The sequence below is a fragment of the Alosa sapidissima genome, chromosome 9 (genome assembly GCF_018492685.1).
Source record: "Alosa sapidissima isolate fAloSap1 chromosome 9, fAloSap1.pri, whole genome shotgun sequence".
NCBI lineage: Eukaryota > Metazoa > Chordata > Actinopteri > Clupeiformes > Clupeidae > Alosa > Alosa sapidissima.
In genome coordinates, this window is record NC_055965.1 from 15,768,206 (window position 1) to 15,785,705 (window position 17,500).

The 17,500-nt window shown below is 40.5% G+C and overlaps 2 protein-coding genes across 5 annotated transcripts in view; both read right to left on the reverse strand.

Moving 5' to 3' along the window:
• Window positions 1–11,195, reverse strand: part of opn6a (opsin 6, group member a) — a 24,482-nt gene extending 13,287 nt beyond the window's left edge. Inside the window, exons 1-2 of the mRNA XM_042103292.1 lie at window positions 10,958–11,195; window positions 5,512–5,717 (exon numbers count right to left, since the gene is read on the reverse strand). Of these exons, the coding sequence (XP_041959226.1) occupies window positions 5,512–5,717; window positions 10,958–11,087 (336 nt within the window). The 5' untranslated portion in view covers window positions 11,088–11,195. The remainder of the gene's footprint in view (window positions 1–5,511; window positions 5,718–10,957) is intronic.
• A 5,852-nt stretch (window positions 11,196–17,047) lies between these two features.
• snx8b (sorting nexin 8b) overlaps window positions 17,048–17,500 on the reverse strand; it is a 17,895-nt gene continuing 17,442 nt past the window's right edge. For all 4 annotated transcript variants that reach the window (XM_042103296.1, XM_042103294.1, XM_042103295.1 and 1 more), the window contains exon 12: window positions 17,048–17,500. This exon is cut by the window's right edge and continues 245 nt beyond it. The gene's annotated coding sequence lies outside the window, so the exon portion shown is untranslated.

Sequence of the window (17,500 nt, forward strand, 5' to 3'; positions counted from 1 at the left end):
TCTAGTGTTAGTGTGGAAGCGTGTAGTTTAGCGGTGGGTAAAATTGTTGGATACGATAATGTATTGTCGGCATCTAGAATGAACAATGCGATCGTTCTTTTTTTGAGTACAATCGAAAAAGCCTATGAAGTTGTTCAATCTGGAATTGAAATTGATGGTTGGCTTGCCCCTGTTCTTCCACTTAGTAGCCCATCTAAGAAAATCACATTGTCTAACGTGCCACCGTTCTTAAAAGATGAGGTGTTAATCAGAGAACTTTCGAAGTATGGCAAAGTGGTGTCTCAAGTTAAGAAAATACCTGTGGGATGCAAGTCAACTTTGTTGAGCCATATGGTGTCTTTTAGACGCCAGGTGCATATGTTTCTGAAACAGGACTGTGATTTTAGCGCAGTGTTCAAGTTTAATGTTGATGGCTATGATTACACTGTTTATGCAACATCAGACTCAATGAAATGTTTTGGTTGTGGTGGACATGGACATTTGGTTCGTGCTTGCCCAAACAAAAAAGATAATGTTAAAGAACAAACTGATACACCTGCAAATGATTCTGAAATTGGTGAGGAAACTGAGCCATCTGACCCGCCCACTATTACGGCTGGTGGTGCAGAGTCTGTGTCTGTAGTGGCAGAATTACATGTGCCGACACCGGATTTATCAAACGTGGTTGAGAAAGAGAATGTGACCGAAAAAGTGACCGAATCGAACGAAGCCGCTGAAATAAAAAAAAACAGCGGAGTCTGAAATAATTTTGGCTGCGCCCGCACAAGCCGATGTGATCATGGATGAGGGCAGTTCTTGTGAACCTGCAGGGGTTACGGAGACTGTAGGCCTAGAGGCTGCAGAGTTGGTTAATGAGAGAACTGGTACACAAGCAGAGGAGGCTGGCTGTGAAACGGTCCGAGAGGAAAATGTTTTCAAAATTCCCAAAAATAAACGAAAGAAATCCTCTAGTAATAAAGCTACAAAACAATGGAAAAAAGACATTGATGTTGAGCTACCAACTACAGATAATGACCATGAGAGCGATGGTTACTCCACTGATTCTAGTTTGTCAAGTTCACAATCACAAGAGCTTTCTCAACCGTTAGTTGTCGTGTACTCCACTCAGGAGATAAGCCATTTTTTACAGACTACCAAATTTGTGCGTAATGTCAAGGTTGAGGATTATTTTTCCAATATACAACAGTTCATTGATGATGCCAAATATCTAATGAGGACAAATGAGGACGGAGGTTTTACTGACCAAGAGATGTTTCGCTTGGTTAAGATTGTGCGCAAGTTGAAAAAAGGAGAACCGATTGGAAATGATGGTGATACTCAGTAAAATATGTATGTTTATTTTCTTTGTCTTTTTCTGGTTACTTTCTTTTTTTGAAATGGGCGAAGTTAGAGTCGCTACTTTGAATTTGAATGGGGCCAGAGACGGGAGGAAAAGAGCAGAATTCTATGAATTAAGCAGACAGAAAAATATTGATGTTTTCCTTGTTCAAGAGACACATAGCGACTTAACTAATGAAGTTGATTGGGTGAAGGAGTGGGATGGGCGTGCCATACTCAGTCACAATACGTCCTTAAGTGGAGGTGTTGCTATCCTCTTTTCAAAGTCGTTTCTTCCATATTCTTATGATGTGGAAGAGGTGGTTAAAGGAAGACTATTGAAAGTAAAAGCAGTTTTTGAAAATGATGTTTTTGTTTTCATTTGTGTTTATGCTCCTACCTTAGCTGCAGAGAGGATGTGTTTTTTGGATAAGCTTGGTGATGTTCTTGGTGCATGTAATAGTACTGATTTTCTTTTTCTGGGTGGTGATTTTAATTGTACTGCTGATATTTTAGATAGAAATCATGTAGAACCTCATGTAGCCTCTCGCAAGCGTCTTATTGAGTTAATTGAAGCATATGAATTGATTGACATATGGAGATCTTTTCACAAAAAACAAAGGCAATATAGTTGGTCTCATTGTCGTGATAATTATTTATCAATGGCAAGACTTGACCAAATGTACTGTTTTAAGCATTTTTTTAGTGCTTTTCGATGTTCCTATATCAGTCCTGTTGGTTTTTCTGACCATTGCATGGCATGTTGTGTACTTATAAAATCTGCGGTTAAACCAAAAAGTGCGTATTGGCATTTTAATAAGATGTTGTTGGACGATCAAACTTTTAGAGAAGCTTTTGCTGTTTTTTGGGAGTTTTAAGTTGGAGAAGCCTTTTTTTCCCTCTTTGCAACAATGGTGGGATGTAGCAAAAATTCAAATTAAACATGTATGTCAAAAATATACTTTCAATGTCAGTAGAGACCTAGCTAGATCCATGAAAACTTTAGAAAAGGAGATTGTGGATTTGCAAAATGTGGTTGATAACAAAGGAAATTCAGAACAAATAGAATTGCTTAAAAGTAAAAAAGTGGAATTGGCTGATTTTTTGGGGAAAAAAACACAGGGCGCTTTGATCCGCTCAAGAATACAAAATGTATCTGTAATGGATGTTCCGTCTAAGTATTTCTTTAATTTAGAGAAGAAAAATGGAAGAAAAAAGTTAATTCATGCTGTGCGCTCAGAAACAGGAACATTGTTGACTAAGCCAAATGAAATAAGACAACGAGTAAGGAGTTTTTACTCAGAACTTTTTAAAAGTGAATTGGTTGGAAATCAGGAGATTGAACGGGGTTTCCTTCATGACTTGCCAACGCTTTCAAAGGCTTCAGCAAAGATGCTGGATGGAGCTTTATCATTGAAAGAACTCTATACAGCCCTGATGGGTATGGAAAATGGACGTGCTCCTGGCATTGATGGACTGCCAGTTGAGTTTTACAAAGGCTTTTGGTCAGTATTGGGGAAAGATCTCCATGAAGTGCTGAATGACAGTATAGAGAAAGGAATCCTTCCTCTGAGCTGTCGAAGGGCTGTGTTGACACTGTTACCAAAAAAAGGTGACTTGACCGACTTGAAGCATTGGCGCCCAGTGTCTCTCCTGTGCATTGATGTTAAAATGTTTTCCAAAGCACTAGCAACTAGATTGAGAGAAGTGATGGAACAAATAATACATGTTGATCAAACCTACTGTATTCCTGAAAGGTCAATTTTTGACAATATTTTCCTTGTTCGAGATGCAATTGAAGTTTCTAGTAAGTTAAAAAAGAATTTTGGATTTGTTTTCATGGATCAGGAAAAAGCTTTTGACAGAGTTGAGCATAAGTATTTATGGGGGGTGTTAGAGGCTTTTGGATTCAATTTGGGTTTTATTAATTTAATTAAGGTGCTCTATAATGACATTGAGAGTATAGTGAAAGTTAATGGTGGTTTGTGTCCCCCTTTTAAAGCACTAAGAGGTGTAAGACAAGGTTGTTCATTGTCTGGAATGCTCTATTCCATGGCAATAGAACCTTTGCTTCACAAATTAAGGTGTAAAATGACTGGCTTTTCTCTGTCCAATTGTGAAAAGGTTTGTTGTTTATCAGCATATGCCGATGATTTGGTTGTAGTAGTCAATGATCAAAATGATGTTGATACCTTAAATGATGTTGTGAAGGATTTTGGAGTGATATCATCTGCAAAAGTCAACTGGAAAAAAAGTGATGCTTTTCAGATAGGTGATTGGGTAGATGGACCAACCAAACTCCCAGAAGGGTTAAATTGGGAAAAAAGGGGGTTTCAAATATCTGGGTGTTTTTTTGGGAGATGATAACACTGTACAAAAGAATTGGGATGGAGTCATTGAAAAAGTGAAGGGACGTTTAAAAAAATGGACATGGCTACTACCTCAGATGTCATATAGGGGACGCTGTCTGGTTATCAATAATCTAGTGGCATCCTTTTTGTGGCATCGGCTGGCTGTTTTAGATCCACCATCAGGTCTTTTAATGAAGATCCAGTCAACCCTAATAGATTTCTTCTGGGATAAGTTGCATTGGATCCCTCAGAGTGTTTTGTATTTACCAAAAGAAGAAGGTGGCCAGGGTTTAATCCATTTGCCCAGTAGAGCAGCTGCTTTTAGGCTTCAGTTCATTCAGAGGTTTCTTACTGGGCCAGAAGATCTTGTTTGGAGGCCTGTGGCTTGTGAAATCATGCATAATGTGAGTGGTTTGGGTTTAGACAAATCTTTGTTTTTCCTGGATCCTCATGCAATACATTGTATTGATTTACCTGTTTTTTATAAAGGACTTTTTAAGATCTGGGGTTTATTTAATGTTAGCCGAATGGAAGAGACTGGTTCTTTGCATTGGCTCCTAGAGGAGCCTCTAATCTATGGATCAAGACTGGAAATTTCAAAGAATGTAATGCCTGGATTGAACAGTTATTTATGCAGTACTGGACTTACACGTTTGCGTCATTTGGTGGATGTATCAGGCTCTCTTATGGACAGTGCCACACTGGCTGTACGCATGGGAGTGAGGTCCTTGCGTATGGTGGAGAAGATGTTGGATTGCTGGAGAACAGAACTAACATCACGTGAGCGCAAAATGATAAAGAATTATGTTGATGGCATTTTGATTCCTGATAGAGAAGACCCTTTTCCTGAATTGTCACTTACACCGAAATTAAATGATTGTAAAGGTATTTTTTTTGCCCCCTCCAAAAGAAATAGATTTCAGCGAAGTCAATGGTAAATGTCTTTACAAGACCTGTGTTAAAGTGATAAATAAAGAAAGGCTAGATGGAAAGGTTGACACGCCTTGGCGTTCTACTTTTGGTTTAGTAAGTAATGTTCAACCAGAGTGGAAATCTCTATACAAACCACCATTAACTAAAAGAGCTGGGGACTTACAATGGAGGTTACTGCATGGTATTTTGGCAGTTAACTCTTTTATTTCTGTTTTAAATCAAAATGTAAGCCATGAATGTCCTTTTTGTTTGGAGAGAGAGACTGTTTTTCATGCCTACTCAAATTGTTTCAGACTGCCACCTTTGTTTAAGTTGTTGGCAAAGCTATTAGAGTGTTTTGGAGAGTTTTTCTCTATTCAGACCTTCATATTGGGGTTTAAATATGTTCAGAAAGAACGTTGCAAGTGTGAAATGATTAATTATATCTTTGGGAATGCTAAGATGGCCATTTATATAAGTAGGAAGAATAAGATTGAAAAAGACTCTGACCATGATGTAATTGACATTTTTATTTGCCTGGTGAAATCAAGAGTAAAATTAGAATTTGACTTTTATGAAACAAAAGGTGATTTTAATTCTTTTGAAGAAGAATGGTGCCAAGGTGGAGCAATATGCTCATTGGTCGATAATGAATTATTTTTTTCAGGTTATTTTCTTTGATTTTCAGTTTTTCTAAAAAAAGTGATGGTTTCATGGTAATGTGATCGTGTGTTTTGTAATAAAGAGCTGTTAAAATTCAAATTCTCTCTCTCTCTCGCTCTCTCTCTCTCTCTCTCTCTCTCTCTCTCTCTCTCTCTCTCTCTCTCTCTCTCTCTCTCTCAGAAATGCACCCAACTCTGAGCCTGTCCTCCTCCTAAAGGTATTCCGTATCCCATTTCAATCCCGGTGCAAATCGGTCTCCCATAACTACCTGGCACGTCCACACGGAGGTGATGAGGAAGCCGCCATCCTGGAAGACGTTGAAGATCTCGATGATGCCGCGGGAGTAGCCGAAGACGGAGATGCTGGCGTCCGAGATGGCCAGGTTGAGGGTGAGGTAGTCGGTGGGCTGGAGGCTGTAGCGTTGGCGGAACAGGACGAAGATGACCACACTGTTGCCAAACCATGAGAGCCAGCCTAGAGATGAGGAGAGAGAGAGAGAAGAAAGAGGGAGAGAGAGAGAGTATAAGTATAAATACTCTTTTGATCCCGTGAGGGAAATTTGGTCTCTGCATTTTTCCAAATCCGTGAATTAGTGAAACACACTCAGCACACAGTGAACACACAGTGAGGTGAAGCACACACTAATCCCGGCGCAGTGAGCTGCCTGCATCAACAGTGGCGCTCGGGAAGCAGTGAGCTGTTAGGTGCCTTGCTCAAGGGCACTTCAGCCGTTCCTACTGGTCGGGGTTCAAACCGGCAACCCTCCGGTTCCAAGTCCGAAGCCTTAACTAGTAGGCCACGTCTGGCTGAGAGCGAGAGAAAAAAAGAAAGAGAGGGAGAGGGGGAATTAGCAGGCCCTAACCATTTAGGTCTAAAACAACACACATGTGATGTATAAATCAAGTCCAGTCAATGATGTATTGCCAGTACAATGAAACATCACCTGGAATTTGGTTTAGTGTGAGGCTCAGAATATGCAGTCGCACAGTACAGGACATGTACACAGACGACAGTACAAAATCCAAATGGCTCAAGTACAAGATGCCATAAGAATGGCCTGGACCCTTATAGTTCACAAAGAGACCAAAGTCAAGGGAAGGGTAAAAATAGCACCATGTTTGGATGCAGCCTCTCATTCGTAATAAAAGCATAGTGTATGCTAGTGTATGTGAAAAGCATTGGCCTATATGCACCCAACATAGACTCTATTTGTATTTTACAGCGTGCAGTCAGATGAGTCATGTGGTAACAAAGGTGGTCACAAAGTCATGTATACATTTAGAAACAATTATGTTGATTAGTGGTAATGCGTAAGGAGAAAGGCTCTGCGCAACACCAAGAAACAAGAAACATTTGATTAAGATGATGCGTAGCCTATTCAGGAAATCTAGCCTACCACTTAAACCCAGAGCTCCTGCTATTTTGTTGTTTTAAAATTGGATATTACAGTTTGCTATTCAGCTTGATTGCGTTATTATCCAACTTTTTTGTGTGTTTTGTGTGCAGTTTCTTGTGGAATGGTGCATTATTTTGTCAATACTTTGTTTATTTCTGCAGGACATTCCTGCCACCGGTGGTATTCAAACTAGATCATTCATATATTCTCTTGATTGACATCAACTTTGAGGCCACACTCTTTAGATGATTGGATTCCTCTGTGCTTTTGTTGTTCGGCTAGCCTGGCGAGCCAGACCCACATTAAAATGTAGGGTCTGGGCACTCACCGTTCGCAGTGCTCAGTCTGAGGGGCGGGATAATCAGTTGTCTTTCAAATTCCCTCTGCACGCAATAGGACGCAATAGGATATTTGTTTTCAAGTAGCAGGGAATTCAAGCCAAACCGTTGCAACTCTGCCATCAATCATTATGTTAAGCCCACCAAACGACTCTATACACGATTTCAATGCCCTGATTAAGTTTCGATTTCTGGAGCTCACAAGCCAATGGAGAGTTGCTAGACTAGCCCTGGCAGCTGCCGCTAGGGGCGCGTCTAGATTTCTAGGCTATCTACACTAAATTAAGAAAGCGTGCTCTCATTCACCGTTTAGTGGTAACCTGGAGCGTTTTTCTTTCTCTTTTTTTTTTTTAGTAAGTAAAGTTGAGAAATAAAGAGCAGTTGAAGCTCTGAAATCAGACACGCTCGTAGCAGAAAGTAGGATCCATCTCCCCATTCAAGCCCTCAAAGTCAGAGGTGGGCGAGATGTCTAAATGGATATGACTCATGCAGCCACTTATCTGCCCCCCCCCGCCCCCAGCTCAAAGAATGGCATGACAGCGGCTAGCAAAGGCATCATGTAAGAGACAGGACCTTTTGGTTGTAGCCCTCTTGTTTTCAAATTGTGTTTTTTCTCTCTCTCAATTTCTCATTACTTAACACAATCATCGTGCTATATTTTACCTTGTTTGGTATTTCTAAATATAGTGGTTATCTTGAGCAATTAAAACAAGTTGAATGTCAGGCTTTTAGTGTTGGCCTGTCTTGCTTTATTGTCCCCTGTACTGTCTGCAGTCTGAGTAGTTCTGAGATATTGCAGTTTTTTCTCAGTTGCTTTGGCACATTTCTCAGATCAGAATGGTCATTTTCAAAACTGTTTGTTCAAACTCCATATCATCTTATCACTTGTGCACATCATTGAAGCAGTTTCTCCCCATTTTGACCAAATAGCAATGCTTTAGTACATCCATGGAACTGATTTTGTGCACGTCTGCTGTTTTGTGAATTTTCAATGGCTAATGTCATGCTGGTCAACATGAACTATACTGGTTCCCTGCTGAATACTGTATATACGTGCTTTTGCAGGTTATCCACTATGCAGTTCAGCAATTATTTTGAGAAATGCACTGACTGTTGTGTAGATGTATATTATGATTCGAGAAATGCACCAAAGTCACTGAGGAAAACTGTAACCTTTTTTAATTCCATAGCGAGTGACCTTACTGTACATTGTAAACCTGAAGACTCTTTAGATATAAAGTACAAAAATGCATACAACTTAAATAAACACCTTGCATAATGTTAAGAAGTTGTCACAGAATAAGTGATATATGAATACCTGAATTTTGACCAAAAATGTCAGATAGAATCTCATAATTCCAAGCCAATGGGACATTATGCCTTTTACAAAACTTAAAAAACTATGTTTTACTCTAGACTATACTAGACGCTGATTACAAGTGAGATTAAGTCTTTTACCCCTACCCTGGGAGCCAATCATTCCTAATTTAGTTGAAATGTAAGGACTCTCTGAGAAATCTTAAACAAAAAAGTTTTAATTCTGCAAATTATCTCCGGAAGCTTTAATATGCCTGCAAGTGATTGACGGACACTCCCCTGTCCGACCTAATCAAGAACATAATAGACTCCGCACACCAAAAGAGAGCAAATTACTCCTCGTTTTAGTGAAATTTTGCTGATTGCTGGCCTCAGTTAGTAGTCTCGTTGAGGTCAGCCACCCTAACACAGTTTGGATCAGTCAGCCATCCAAGAGAAAGATGGAAGGCAGGCATTTCCGCAGTTTGCACATTGCTGGAGACTTAACTTTGGCAAGACTCTCTAGTATCTATGCTAAATTGCAGGTAAAACGCCCCCTCATGCTGAAATGCGCTCGGCTTTAGCACACTGGTATCTAACCTGCGGAATCCTGTTCATCTTCAACCTGACCTTATACTGTAAACCGTCAAACAGGGAAACTAACTCAAAATATTTGAGAAAACTAAAATATATATGTTTATTTACCCAATCAATTTAAGCTTAAACTAACTTAAATATTGGATTTGAGTACCAGTAACTGGTGACTCTCAGTGAATAATATCAGTTGCATACATTTCATTATGGAGCATTTTGCAAACATATGTTGCATTTCTCACAACTGAACAATGGGCAACTGCCATCAACAGGGATGACATGTACAACACAGTTGGGCAATGAGAGATTTGAGATTTGGCAGACGCTTTTGTCCAAAGCAACATACAAATACAAAACAATATAATATTTAAATTTAACAGGGAACAGATTAAAATGTTGGTCAGACTATAATAAGGATAAAAGCAATAATAAACAATAATGTTCATTCAATCAATAATATAAAAACAATAACAATGTTGAACAATGGTAAGACTACATTAAGGACAATAAATTACTCACCAGCGCAAGTGAAAGTTTACTATCAAGGTAGGCTACAACCCATGTCCAACATTGCATCAATATTTTAGCAGCCAATTTGCAGCCAATACTGTCAAAAGCACTGGTTGACTGAGTGTTACTAGTGTGATCTACTACCAATGGTGGGAATAAACCATACAGCAGAACCTAAAGATACATTTCCCTAACTACATTGGTATTTTAGTGCAATTAGCATTAGCAAAAAGCATATAAAAACGATTGAAAATGCTTTTTGTTTGATGATTTAATGTTGTTGCAAAGGACTATGGGAATCTAGGTAACACTGACAGTTGAATTGCTGAGTTAGGAAAAAAATATTAGATATGAGTTTTGTTTTTCAGTTATATCTCGATTTGGTTTGATTGATTGGGTTGACAGTGTAGTGTAGCTTGTCATGATAGAGTCAGGTTTGTTTACAGTACTACAATACTTACAATAAAAACAAAAGTGGACAAAATTATAGATCTGTTTACTCGTCTCTCCTATGTATTTGTACCTATGTACTTGACCATTGAAAGTTGATGATACCTCCAAGCTTAGAGAATTGATTACTAAAGTTTCTCTTTGTGAAGTGTGTATTCATCAAGTGCAATAGAAAGGGCACAAATATATTTGACAGATCACTTATGACAACAGATCAACACTTTTGCATATGACTCAGCCTGAAAAGTTGTGGGTTAAATTCCCAATACCGTTGTGCCCTTGAGCAAGGCACTTAACCCCAAATTGATCAGGGGCAATGTAATTGTCCTTTGTAATATAATTGACATATGTAAGTCACTTTGGATTAAAAAAAAAAGTCTCTGCTAAATTTAATAAATGTAAAATGTAAATGGCGTGGATGTTAAACGAGTGGTTTTGAGAAAATCTGAAAAATGCTCCAAATCAACGGAGGAATAAAAAAAAAGAATATCTCTTCACTCTGAAGCATACGGACCTTGCGTTTGTGAATGGACACTTTCCCCGATCATATCGGCCTCGGTTCATGAAAGGATACAGTATATAGCTCGCCAAAGATATTCCGTTTGGCTGACCTCCATCTTGACCTGGCATGCTAGTTCAGTGGCTTAGACAGGACCCGACTGGGCGAGAGCTGCTTCCCATCTTCCTATCGTGTTCTAGACTACTTATAGCGCCTGATCTGTGCTTGGACCTAATCCAGACAATGCGTTTAGCTAGCTTTCCAACGCAAGTAATAATACGGCAACCAGAAAAGTGAACGTGAAGGTAAACACACTTTTTTTTATAACGAGCTTCAAATATGAATAGACAACTTGATTAGTAGCGTACTGACTTCTGACTACTTGTGAGGAAAAAAGATAAGATATTCAATTCACAGACCGGCAGAGAACGGAGTGCATGTGCGAAATGTTGGCAGACATGTCTCAAATGCAAAGCAAGTTCAGCATATTCATTATGTCACATAATCGCAAAACAAACTATGGAGGAATTGTAACAAAAATGCCTCTGCTCTCCGACACTAAAAGTAAAAATGTTATCTACTATCCAACACTTCCCAGCTGTGCCCGAATTGAAGTGCATAGGCTACTCACCCAGAATCAACAGGTAGACGCCGATGATGGTCTCTCCTTGATCCGACAACGGGGGATCCCTGCTCATAAGGCTGAAGTTGTTATTCCTCCATGGAATGTCAACCACTTGTGGTGGAATCCTTATGGACATCTTCGCTGGTGCGTTGATAGCTACTTTATTTCACGCTCTTTCTATGGTCCGCCGTCATGAATGAATTTCTAAGCCCCTCGAGTCTTGGACAGAGTACCAGTTCAAGGGTTTTGCTTAGGCACTTGTGCTTGGAGTACAAGGGAACTCTCGTCCTTCTACTCTAGATTAAATCCCATCTAAAAATACCACACTGGCTCCTTGTTTCTTGACCACAGGGGATAACGCTAGTCTTTGTAATCCACGTTGTGGAAGCGGGACAACACACCGACCATTAAGGTCCATCGGCAAGTGAGAATCCTTGGTGATAAACTTCAGTAGGGGATAGTTTCAACGTCATTTAAGTTCGGCTAGTGAATAGCCTAAAGCAGTGTGCTCCCTTTACCATGCCAAGCCTGACTTCAACTCAGTGATTGGACGCCGAGGGGAGTTACGTTTGTCTAGTAGCTACGCAGAATGAGCTGTAGCTGCAGCCCACGCGCACACAAAAGGTTGTCGCTGTCCAAGGTGCTGATTTTTAATCGGACACTGCCGTGTATCAAATCATGCGAGTGATTTTGATTGAGCGCAAAGTGTGTGTGTGTGTGTGTGTGTCCAACATTATAGTCAACACTGCGTGATTCATGAAACTCATTAAATGTCTTTTCATTTAATCAGTTGCGTGTGCAGTTCAGTTGAGTATGCCCTTCCATAAACGGGCACAGTAGACTGGGAAGTGTTGGATAGGTAGATAACATTTTTACTTTTAGTGTCGGAGCCGAGACATTTTTGTTCACACATTTTTGTTCACACACGGATCTCTCATTAACTGTGCTCTCATCTAATTAATGTTTGTTCCTCTATCCTATGGATTTTGTGACTGAAAACGCTCACATGAATACATGTATGTATGCCACCTTGGGCTGGTGTAAAGGCGTAAAGCCTCGTCGTCTCCGAGGTGCATTCTGGGGTGAAAGGCGCACGGGGAGGTCATGATGGCCAAGGTGTGTTTGTTCGTGCCTCGTTACCGTCAATCCGAGTGCCTAATAGGATCGCAAAGCAAACGAACCAGAGCGAAATCCTCCAGATTAGCCCAGCGGGATTCATCCAATTTTGCCGAGGGAAAGACACTCCTTCACGAAAGTAGTAGAGGAGAGACATTGTTTTGGAAAGGAGAGACATTTGTTTTGTGTGTGTGTGTGTGTGTGTGTGTGTGTGTGTGCATGTACTGTATGTATTTCACCATATCTCGTCGGTCACCAAATTTCACACACTCCCTCAAACACACACAAACACACACACACACACACACACACACACACACACACACACACACACACACACACATACACACAGACTTTCTGTTGTGTGGAGAGTCTGGAGACGTGTCTGGATGTACCTATAGGCTACTGTCATTTGCGTTGCTAACCACTTAACCACAATTATATACCGTGTGCAAATAATGGCAAGTGTGAATAATGCTCTAATACTCGAGGGGACCCCGACTCACACATACAGGACCGGCGGCCTCTCCACATCTGCGTGTGACTCATTCACTCTATTCACAGCTATTTCAGGCCTGTTGTTTACACAAGGAAGCATTTAACCACTTCAGCACCCACTTTAGACTTTTTCTTCCACTTAATAGTGTTATGTAGTCTACATACAGTAAATACAGATTGAGAGATTTTCACCAACAGACAGACTCAGTGCCACTAAAAGCAGACAGGGAATATCTATCTATCTATCTATCTATTGAGACGACTCTCAGAAATGTACGTTGAGAGAGATAATGACCTGCGTCAGGGCTACTGGGCAAAACAGTAGTTTACTGTCATCTTGCCCGTTTAGATGAACGTGACTGAGTGCTTAGGCAACAGGTGGTCGCTGTCCAGCTTCCGAGCTTCTCTTCGTGGCCGGCCGACCGTTCCCCGTCAACTGACACGTCTCTTTAATCCATTTCCCGGTGTCCGGTGCATGCAGCGGGCACCGTAGACATCCCACAATGCCCCCTGTGGCGCGTAAGGGGCTTTTCAGGAAAAAGAACAAAGCTCTTTGATTACTGTAAAAGCGCATATGCAGAGACACCACTGGAATAAATGACTCGGTGTGACCGACAATTAAATAGTAGCCTAGTTGCTTAGGAGGGTGGAAGCAACTTTGCATTAGGGGTATGACGCCCGAATAAAGTACGGTCGGGGAGTTAAAGAATGGTCATGAAAGACCTGTGCGTCCCCCTCTCTTGCTCTACCCAGGCACACTGACTCACACAAAACCGTCCTCTGCTCACATGAGCTAGCGTTCCCCCCCTGGGAGATGCCGCGTAAATGCCACACAGTTGCCCACCGTCCTTGAATGCGAATGCAAATCGCCAAAAGCGGCCATCAAAAGGCCCTATGTTCTCGATGCTAATGGAGGCGGATAATTTATTTTTACTTCCCTCATTGCCACACACATAACCTGTTGGGTAAGATGGTTACATATCCTGTGAGCAAAGAGCTGAAGAAGTAAACGAGAGGTCGCTGTTCGTGTTATCTAATCTCAGACGTTTTATTTAACACCTACACAGGCTATAAACGACTGGCAACAGGTGCTATTAAGAAACACATTAATAAAGCAAACGGCCTCGAGGATCGGAACTGCATACAGTTTACCTAATGTTTTGTTGGATTTCACGTAGGAGCATTTGTGCTCTCTCTCTCTCTCTCTCTCTCTCTCTCTCTCTCTCTCTCTCTCTCACACTCTCTCTCTCTCTCTCTCTCACTCTCTCTCTCTCTCACTCTCCCTGCAGGCCTAGTAGCACCGATAATCTATTTACTGCACTGCTAGACATTGATGTCACGTCGAGTGCCCTGAATGGCCTCACTCCAGGTTTTCATGTCGTCAGAAGTAAAGACGTTTAAAATGGGGGTAAATGTTGGAGAGTTTTGTTTTTGACACATACAGTTTGGCTTAATATTATTTAGAAAACGAGACATGCATTAAAAAAAGAAAAAAAAACCCAATAAGCTTGACTTTTATACAGTTTTATTTATCGTCTTGATACAAAATAAGCCACACAGAATGTGGCCTGATACAGATATGTGGAGCCTCTTTCGGTCATCTGATTTGTTTCTCTTGGACAGCAGGAGTTGGCTTAGGCCAAGTGTCCGCTCACTAACAGTCAACAGTGACCATTTGACATCTCTCAATGTCACACAATCCTTACACCACCAGGACTGCTATCTGCTATGACTGCCTATGTGGCCTACAGTGCTATCCCTGGACCTGTACATAGCTGGAACTGAGCGCACTGACTGAGAGGGAGAGGCCTTGGTCTGGACACATGAGAATATAGCAAGTCTACACTCCATGGAACTGGTCAAATATAGGGCATCTTCTATGCTCGATGGTGTTTTAAGCCTCCACCGTCCAATTTAAGGCAGCGCTGAAGCCAGCGACTTCAAGGCCCCTAACCCTAAGCTTAACCCTAACCCTAACCTTTGCCTAACCCTATAGTGCCTTCCATACAGCGCTGCCTGGAAGACAGCGTTGGGAGCTTATAACACCAAACACCATCTTCTACACACTGTGAGAGACTTGAGAATCCACAGAATAAGTATTAAGCTTCATTCTAATTGTCTAGTGGTGGAGCACTTTGGCTTCAGAAAGTCCTATCATGCGTTTGGTCCTACCTGTTTAATTAGCTGGTCTATCTAGCTGAAGAGTTGCACTTTACACAGGTGATTTGGCTAATTAGTTGGTCTATCTAGCTGAAGAGTTGTGCTATTTTGAATCAGCTCGGCTAGTGAATGTGGTTGGACTTTTACTTTCTGAAGATTTCTATAGCATCAATGAGAGAGGCAGGTTCCATCAACATTTACAAAGGGCAGAGCCAAAGTTACAGCTCTTTGTAAAGTTGTTTTGACAGTCAAAAATTGCATAGGGATTGCAATAGGTTCAGATCTTACAGAGTTACTGTATTACGCCATGTATGTATTTTTTGTATATATGTATTTTATGTATTTGATAGATTGGCCATGACATGCAGTATCCCCCAGGGATCAATTCTGGGACCTCTTCTATTCAAACTTCATATGCTACTTTTTGAACTGCATGATATAATTCACAGTTGGCTCTTTTCACCAGTTGACTCACAGTGTCAATGTTTAGAATTCATAAATAATTGGATTCCCTAGTTCCCTAACGCCCTCAAAAACGATCCCTGGGGGACACCACAGGTTAAGGTGGGTTAAGGCTGAGGTACAGCTCCCAGTGACGACAAAGAAAATCTTTTCGTGTAGGTATGATTTGAGCCAGCTGATAAGTATACCTGGGAATCCAATGTTATAGTCTGTGTAGTTGGCTGCAGTAGGTCTGCAAAGACTGATGTTTGGCCTGCTTCTGTATGGAGGTGCATGCCATTTAAAACCTTAACAGAAGCTGTTTCAATGCTGTAGTTGGCCCAGAAACCTGAATGAAAACTATTTTTCAATAACTTTGCCAATAAATGGTGGATTGGATATGGGCCTGTAGTTGTTTAACATGGAAGCATCCAGGATATTCTTTTTGAGTTCACGGCAAAGTCCTTTAAGGCAAGTCCCGCCACTTGGCGGCCATATTGCAACACTTTTTGGGCACTTATCGGGCATCTATTTCGGCAGAAATGCTTGTGTGCAAAGCTTCACGACACCAATCTTGCTCCAGCAGCGAGATCACAACACATGATTAGCACGATGTCTTCACAACACACCACATTATTGGCTCAATGTATTCACAACACAGCACATGATTGGCTCAATGTATTCACATGTTGACGTTTTGCCGCGGAAGGGGTGGGATATGCGTAGACAACTGCCATATTGGTGTTACAAACTAAAACCATGCATTTCTATAGAGGAGTTTTTGAGTGCTGTGTCTCCTCATTAGAAAGTCTCTGTTTACGGCAGCTGTTTTCAGAGACTCAGGAAATGTGCCAGACTGTAATGACACACATACAGATCTGCTACTAGATAGTGGCCAAGCCACAAGGAAGAGTTGAGATCTTGTGCTTTTTATCTCAAATGTTTTGTCTATCAAATTAAATTCTGACATCATGTTGAATTCTCCTCTATTTGTAGCTGGTGGTTCCTGATAGCGATTTATTTTTAATTCAGAAGACAGTCAAAAATAGCACCCAAGTATTGTTTATATTTCTACTGACGATGTTATAGAAGAAAGACTGTCTTGCTTTGCATATGTCAGAGTTATATGTGTGGAGCATCTCTTTATGGATTGGGTTCAAAGTTTGAGTATTTGAAGTTGGATTGAAGTTGAACAGTATTATTAAAGCTCTTGACAGTTTTCACTCTATACTTATTTTTTATATTAATTTGGATTTATTCTTACTGTTGAGAACTTTTGATGAGTTATGAATTTGATTTTCAAAACCATCAACTTCAGATTGTTTCTAGCCAGTGAAGTTTTTCCCATCAACCCAGCCTAACCATGACACCTACTGGTCAGAATTGTTTTAACAAAAGATCTTCATGATACTCAATTTACTGTATGTGAGAGGGCGCCACCTAGTGGATCATTCACACAACACAGAGACGGTTTGCTGAGATACAAGTCATACAGGAATTGGCGTTCAGCCAAACCATATGAATGAAATAGATGACGGTTATATAAATTTACACTGACTTTAATAAGTAACTACATACTATAAATCCATAAAAAGAAATGCATTGTACTGACTGTTCAATCTAAGGTTTGTGAGAACAAATAAGTGGATCATTTATACTTATAGTGGAGGATACTATGTACTGTCATATAATATAACATGCAAGACCCTAGGGGTGTGTATGCCTTATCTTCATATTTTCCTAGTACATGGTCATACAATATCTTCTTTTTTCTTCATGATTGTGTTTTTATTTTTATGTAAAGGATTTTGTAGCTGTATTGCTTTAAATATGTGTTCTTCATACACATTTTCCCCCATGAAAATCACCTCAAACGCAGAATGACCACTGACGTATCCGTTTATTTACGGAATATTGAAAACCAGTGGTAGTAAACAGTTCTACGTCATGAAGGGAGAGACAGACTGACCACCAGAACTGTGCTGTACAAAACCAAAAGGTACCAAAAGGTGGAGTTATATCAGAACCATGACAATGCACATAGTACAAAACCTAGCACATAAAGATAACATCTCAGGGTAGAGACAGTGTAAACCCTGGTTTCAGTTTCATCAGAAGCTACATGATCAGCTACAGGATCCATTTTCATAAGGCTGTGATGTCTGGAACCCATTATACACAGCTTTCATGGCAGGTTGGTGTCTTAAGTCATGTGATATATTTGATATATACTGGAACATTCTGGATGCCAGATATTGATCAATGACATCTAATAAAAAGGCTAGTTTAAACACCATTTTACTATTTCTGTGATGACAGGATCTGTCATCTTTA